At 51.5% G+C, this 7365-nt stretch overlaps 1 protein-coding gene across 2 annotated transcripts in view; it reads left to right on the top strand.

The window, feature by feature from the left end:
• ELMO2 (engulfment and cell motility 2) overlaps positions 1-6649 on the top strand; it is a 38377-nt gene extending 31728 nt beyond the window's left edge. For both annotated transcript variants that reach the window (XM_040248202.1, XM_040248203.1), the window contains 6 exons: positions 498-661; positions 756-868; positions 1061-1168; positions 1940-2022; positions 3996-4073; positions 5143-6649. In XM_040248202.1, coding sequence (XP_040104136.1) covers positions 498-661; positions 756-868; positions 1061-1168; positions 1940-2022; positions 3996-4073; positions 5143-5343 — 747 coding nt within the window. In that variant the 3' untranslated portion in view covers positions 5344-6649. The remainder of the gene's footprint in view (positions 1-497; positions 662-755; positions 869-1060; positions 1169-1939; positions 2023-3995; positions 4074-5142) is intronic.
• Positions 6650-7365: the final 716 nt, after the last annotated feature.

The raw sequence follows: 7365 nt of genomic DNA on the forward strand, positions 1-7365 counted from the left end.
AGCTGATAGGATGTACAGATGGTGTCCTGCTTTTTACTTTAGCTGTCATTCTGAGGGAACTAACAGGTATTTTGCACACACACCAGTGGGCCGGGCATGGTGCATCCAGAGACTGGGGGTCTCCCATTCCTCGTGGCAGCCTCCATCGAAGATGTGTCTTCCTTTCTCTTGCTTTAAAGACGAGTAGGTGGGGCCTGAGGGTGTTGAGTGAGTTGCTCGAGGAACAGACTAAGGTTTAGAGTCAAGCCCTGAACCCCTGTCTGGCCCAGCCACCTCCTCTCTTTCTCCCCCACTGGTGACTGTTGAGAGGTAGGAGAAATGAAGCGTTTGTCAGCATCGCGGTCCTCCGTAACCGTCTAAGGCAGCGTGCCTCGAGAGCCAGTGCTCTTCCTCACCCAGCGGATGCCTGTGGTGCCTGCTCTGCCCAGGACCCAGAGGGCAGAGCCTGGTGCCCGTTTCCCAGGGCCACGCTGAGGCCGCGCTACCTCCTCTCTCAGGTCATGCAGGTGGTCCGAGAGCAGATCACTCGAGCTTTGCCCTCCAAACCCAACTCTCTGGACCAGTTCAAGAGCAAACTGCGGAGCCTGAGCTATTCCGAGATCCTGCGGCTGCGCCAGTCGGAGAGGATGAGTCAGGATGACTTCCAGTCCCCGCCGATCGTGTAAGTGCCCACACGAGAAGGCCAGCGCCACCTCCCTTCCGAAGCACCCCCCATCCCAGTGACCTCCCCTTACTCCCGTGCTCATCTACCCCAGGGAGCTGAGGGAGAAGATCCAGCCCGAGATCCTGGAGCTGATCAAGCAGCAGCGGCTGAACCGGCTCTGTGAGGGGAGCAGCTTCCGGAAGATTGGGAACCGCCGGAGGCAAGGTGACCTGAGGGTGCGGTCCCCGGGCTGTGGTCTCTGGGCTGTTTGTCCCTCCCACCCCGAGCCGCTGCATGCAGGGCTGCGGCGTCCCTGCGGGGAGCGGGCAGGGAGCGAGCCTTCTCTTGGCCCCGTGTGTGCCCGGGCCTTTCCTAGAACTGTTCTCGTTCACCTGCCTGGCTTCCCCTGTGTTTCAGAGCGTTTCTGGTACTGCCGCTTGGCCCTGAACCACAAAGTCCTGCACTACGGGGACTTGGATGACAACCCTCAAGGGGAGGTGACGTTTGAATCCCTGCAGGAGAAGAGTAAGTTCAGGTCCCTGTTGGGCTTTCGTGTAGCCGGACTCCCTGTCAGCAGATCTGAGTTCTGGTCTTGGCTGCTCCAAACCGGTTACCTGGCCTGAGGCCAGTTATTTCATCTGAACCTGTTTCCCTGGTGATCGGTGGTCATCTCTACCTGGCCGACATCAAGGAGCTGTTTGGAGATTCAGTAAGATCACAGATAGGAATGGGTTTTGCAGATTGGAAAGGGTGATGCAATACTGCGTTGAAAGGCAGTAGTTAAGAGCAGAAGAGCAGTCCTGACTGCCTGGACTCAGATCCTGGCTTTGCTGTTAATTCTAATCAATTACAAGTTACTTCTCCTCTCTGCCTTAAAGATTCTTCTATAAAATGGGAATAATAGCCACATTGCCCCCTTCAGAGGATTGAATGAGTCCTATCTGTAAAGCACTTAGAACAGTGGCTGGCAGGGAGGAAGAGTCATTATTAGCTGCTGGTTGCTATGGCCAACATTGTCATCTTACTACTGTGAAGTAGAAGCGAGGTGTCTGAGGCCCCATGCCTTAGGGAGACCATGCAGAGGTCCTGCACTGACCCCAGTTAGGTTGGACACAGTCCAGCAGGCCAGGGTCCCGGCCAAGTGGCCACAGAGGAGGGAATGATGTAGGCCGCCCTCCCTGAGCTCCTGCAGCCCTGTGGGGCCGGGGACTAGGGCGTCCCTTTCAGTACTAGGTTGGCTGCAAGGCCCAACCTACAGCATAAAGCTTCCAGAAGCTACTTCTCTTCATTTTTCAGTTCCTGTTGCAGACATTAAGGCCATTGTCACTGGGAAGGATTGTCCCCACATGAAAGAGAAAAGTGCTCTAAAACAGAACAAGGTGAGTGGAGAGGCGGCCCTGAGTTTGAGCTGCTGTCCCAGTGATCCTGGGTAGTCGGTGGTGGCTGCTTTCTGGATGCATGGCCTCCCATTCTCTCTCTTTTTAAACTGACGCTGAATGTTTCATTAAGAACAATCTGAACAGACACCAAAGTAGATAGAACCCTCTAGGCCTTGCCCAACCTCATCCACCGTGGCAGTGTCCACATCCACTTGTCCCTCTTTGCATACTGCTTTGAAGAAAATCTCAAGTGTTATTTCATCTTACCTGTAAACATTTAGATTGTATCTCTGAATTATAAGGACTCTATTTAACATAATCACAATACCGTTTTCGCATCTAAAAGAAAATAAAAAGTTATTTAGAATCAAATGTTCCACTGATACTTCATTTTTCCACTGTCTTAAAAACATCCCAGTTTCTCTACATAAAAATACATAAATGTTTATAAGCATTTGCATGCACACACACACACACTCAAACCCAGTCTGTCTGCCAAATCAGGATCCAAATAGGGTCTCCACATTGTGATGGGGCTTCCCTGGTGGCTCAGCAGTAAAGGATCTTCCTGCAGTGCAGGAGATGCAGAAGATGCGGGTTTGATCCCTGGATCTGGAAGATCCCCTGGAGGAGCAAATGGCAACAAAGTCCAATAATGTACAGAGGAGCCTGGTGGGCTACCATCCATGGGGTCGCAAAGAATAAGCCACGACCGAGTGCACAAGAGACAGAGACGCACATTGTGATTCGTCTTTTAAGGGTTTTCTTTTTTAATTCTTTAAAAAATGTTTCTAATTTAAAGAATTTTGTTTGTTTATTATTTATTTGTGGGATCTTAGTTCCCTGACCAGGGATTGAACTCAGGCCCTCAGCAGTGAAAACACAAGGGTCCTGACCACTGGACTGCCTGCCGGAGAATCCCCTCTTTTAATTTCTTAATTCATAAGTTCCCCTCCATCTTTTTCTCCCCCTTTCTTTGCAGTTCATTAGTTGAGGAAACCAGGTTGCTTGTTTGGTAGTTTTCCAGAGTCTAAAATCTGCTGATTGGCTCCCCATGGTGTAGTTGAGTCCACTCCTCTGTCCCAGATCTGTAATTGGTAGCAAGACCTTGAGGCTCGATCCAGCCCAGGCCTGACCTTTTTTATTGTGGCCAGACTCCTTCCTAGATGGTATTATATTCTGTCAAGAGGCACATAATGTCTGCTTGTCTGTCTCTGATGTTAGCAGACTCTGGACGCTCAGTGCCTTATTTCATTAGTAAATTAAGGTTTGCAAACTAGTGATATTCCAGAGTAGTCATCTCTTTTCATGTATTGACTGAACTACTTCTCTAAAGAGAAACTTGCTGTCATTGACTGTGGTTTCCCAGTGGTATGGTTTATATAAGAAGGGAGGATAAACTCTTGATTCTTTCCTTTTATGTACCTACTTTTAAAACAAGGAGTTAGGTCTCTGGTATTGTCCAACAGTGACCTATTTTGTGCATGCATTTTGTTTTTTAGTATTATTATAAACTCATGGATTTTAGCCTGTTATATTTCTTTCATTACAGTTGTGTTGTTGATGCTCAAGTTATCCCATCTGTGGCCACAATTTCTTTTTGTTGTGGTGGTTTTTTTTAAACTGTTAAGACTTTCAGTTTAATTATATATATATATATATTTGAGATAATACACAGTTGTGGACTCTGACATTCAAAGGTTCAGAGTACTGAGAGATGAGTTCTCTATAACCTTAAAAGTGTCATCATATCCCAGGCAGGACTTGGGTGGGGAGTGGGCAAGTGGACGTTGATGACCGCGGGCCTCATCTCCAGCCCCAGTTGTGCATGAGCCCTAGGGCCTTGATACCATCACATCTGAATCAGCACATTTGGTGATGGTCCCAGGTTGCTGGGACTCTGGCCAAGATTTCGGTGTGTAGAGCTCAGGCCATTCCATTGCTCCAGATAACTGGAACCCTTTCTCCTTTAGGAGGTGCTGGAGTTGGCTTTCTCCATCCTGTATGATCCCGATGAGACCTTAAACTTCATTGCACCTAATAAGTACGAGGTGAGCGGTGTGGCCCTGCCTTGGACAGCCGAGCCTTCTCTGTGACTCTGCAGCTGGAGGGGAGGAGTGGGCAGAACAGGCACGTCTTTCTAAAGGCATGCCAAAGATCTGCCATGCCAGGGGTCCTTCCAGCAGCAGCAGGTTGTCTTAGAAGGACAAGGTCCACTAGGGGTAACTTATGTGCCTGGAACTAGGAAAAGTCTCCTCTTTGCACTTCCTGCCTGGCCGGCCACCCACCCAAGAGAACCTGAAGGATCCCCCTCCTTGGGTGTCTGGGGCACATGTTGTAGTGGATCTGACCTGGGCTTTGAAGCCAGGTGGGTCTGGCGCTCCTGACACAGGGCCTGCAGTTTCATCTGTAGCCCCGGAAGATGCTAGATATTAAAGAGAAACTGTGGTTAAGAGCACACATGTCTGGTGAGCTCTGGGAGCCACTGGAGGGAACTGGAGGTGGGGCTTCTAAAGAGGAGACCCTAAGGCAAGGGGCGTGAGCTGCCAGTGGAGTTTATTGGGAAGAAATGAAGAATTTGCAGGTGGGAGACAGGTGAGCAAAGGTATGAAAAAGGTGAAACAAGAGGAGTTAGGGAGGAATGGACTGACAATTCTCTGTTGTTCCCTCTTATCCTGAAACCCTCATGTTCAGCTTTTCTAGTACTTATTTTTAACATTTATTGACCTTTTTTTTAATTGACTTTCCTTGAAACAAAGTTGATTTTTACCAGGATTCCTTTCCTGCCTTTTTCACTGAATATGTTTTTCCTCCCCACCATTACAGATTTGGGGGCAGTCTCAGGTAGTGGATGTCCCTGTTCTTAGATCCCGTTTTGCTATTTTCCTTAATAGTATTTTTTTTTTTTAATCACACTTCAAATCCCTTATAAAAATCAAAAGGTCTTTGGGCAGATGACTGATCACCTCCCAGCTTACCTTTGCGGTTATCTCGGATCAGTGCTGCCTGTCCTGCAGGGGCCCCAAAGAGACTCTGTGAGCCCTCTCAGCAAAGGGACCTCAGCAGGCTCTCCTGCTGACCAGGGGCCCCCGGGTGACATTTGCAACTTGCTTCCCACAGTACTGCATCTGGATCGATGGCCTCAGCGCCCTCCTGGGGAAGGACATGTCCAGCGAGCTGACCAAGAGTGACCTAGACACCCTGCTGAGCATGGAGATGAAGCTGCGGCTGCTGGACCTGGAGAACATCCAGATCCCCGAGGCCCCGCCACCGGTACCCAAGGAGCCCAGCAGCTACGATTTCGTCTACCACTACGGCTGAGCCTGGAGCCGGAGCGGACTGTACCCCACAAGGGACTTGGGGCCCAGGAGGAGCACTCACAGTCTGGTGCCTTGTCTTTGCTTGTACAGAATCCATAGTGACTGTGGGGGCCAGTCAGTGCCAGTCACACCTCAGACTCACCTCGGACCACCCCGAGCTTCCTCTCGGTCCCCATCCACTCCAAGTCGCGAAGGCAGGGTGCTCTGCCCTCGGCATCACCATGGAGCCTGGGGATGGGCCATGGGGGATAAAGAGCAGACACCCTTGCCTTCCAGGCCAAGAAACTGCTCCTGGAGCCGGAGTCAACCACAGCCACTCACTTTTTCTCCCTGAGCCTGCTCACCGGTCGCCTGGATCCCCCAAGGGGGCGAGAGCTGGCCCAGGAAAGGCTGCCCGCAGAGGACAGACGTGCTGGGCGTGTTGAGAGCCTCAAGTGACCCGGGCCTGTGTCTCAGATCCAAGTGGAAGCCTCGGCCTTTGCTCAGTAGATGCCTTGCCCTTGCTTTTGCCGTCTTGGTGAGGGCTCACCCGGCCTTGCCCGGGGCCGATGTGCTGCTGCTGCTGCTGCTCTGACCCCTCTGGTCTCCAGAGCCACTAGGTCCTCTTGCCCACCCGTTTGCCTGGGCAGAGGGTCATGTCTCCCTGCAGGCTCGCAGCCTCTCATCCTGGCAAGTCAGAGACATGCAGGCCGAGTCCCACCCTCTGCTGAGAGGAGGCCTGGGCCTAGACTGTGGTGCGGTCACTAGAGTCCACTCCTCTCCCCGCCACATTTATATCATGTCCTTGCTTGGGGAGAAAACTCCCACCTAACCTGAACAGCCGCCCTTCCGGTTTGTGCTCCTTCGGCCTTCCGGACCTCAGGAGGTTTGCCTTCCCTGCCCCCCCACCCCCAGTGCTGTGGTCTCTGCCATTGGCCACGATTTCAGGGAGCTGGCCGGGGCCTGCGGAGGCCCCTGCTGTGCCCATGAGGCTTCCCTGGTGCTGCAGCACTCGTAAACCACACGCACGGGCACCGTGGCATCTGGTATTGGTAGCATGGTGGGGACTGCCCAATGAAGAGTGTACTGTATATTTTCTTTATTATAGGCCATAATTCTACAGACATGTATATATATTTATATAAGATCTACCTATCCTAGGGTGGAATGTTGGAGGGAAAATAAAATGGGAGGCCAAAAAAACAACACAAACCAAAAGTCAACACTTGCAGTTGCAAGCCAAGATTGTAACCTGAGAGCGGCCAGGCGCTTCCTGTCAGTGACCATGTTTTCAATAAATACTCTTTCATGTACACACCAGTTCCCATTAACAGCTGTTTCTCTGTACTTGCTCCCTGCCCCGGGGAGCTTTCACCTTGACAAGCCTTCATTTCATTGTGTCTGGGAGACGCTGGAGAGCTCCAGCTGGAGCCCTCAGCCACGTTCCCAGAGCCGCTGCCTCCTCCTCTTCAGCCACTCTGCCCCACCACATGCAGGACTGCACACACACACACACAGACCTGCCTGCTGGCTAAGGACGCTCACAGACTCTCCCACCAGGACAAAGTGCTTTCTGCTCAGGCCTGCCAGGTACAGCAGGAAAGGCATCCTGTACACCCCTGAGGACATGACCGCCCTCTTCTCCCTGCCAGGGAGGGACACAGCCAAGAAACAGCTCGAGTACTTGTGCCTTACAAGGAAGACATGTTCTTCACCCTGAGTGTTGCCAGTGCTCAGCGCCCAGCCTGCCAGCTGGTGTTCCACACTGTCCTCCAAACCTCAGCCTTGGTAGCCTGGAGGCTTGAATGAGGGTCATGATGAAATAGATACTTCATCTTGCTTCTGTGGAAGAAGTGGGTGAGGACAAGTGCTTTCAAAAGGCACAGAAAGTGTATGCAGCCTTGACTGAATAAAGCCAAGAGCCTCGGTGCCATTGTAGGTGTTGGCATAAGTGCTGAATGAACGAATGCCTGGTGATGCCAGCTGGCGGGGGCAGGGCAGCAGTGGTTTGCATAAAGAACTGCTTACACTCTGGTCTTGAGCC

The sequence above is a fragment of the Oryx dammah genome, unplaced genomic scaffold, assembly GCF_014754425.2.
Source record: "Oryx dammah isolate SB20612 unplaced genomic scaffold, SCBI_Odam_1.1 HiC_scaffold_10, whole genome shotgun sequence".
In the NCBI taxonomy this organism is placed as follows: domain Eukaryota; kingdom Metazoa; phylum Chordata; class Mammalia; order Artiodactyla; family Bovidae; genus Oryx; species Oryx dammah.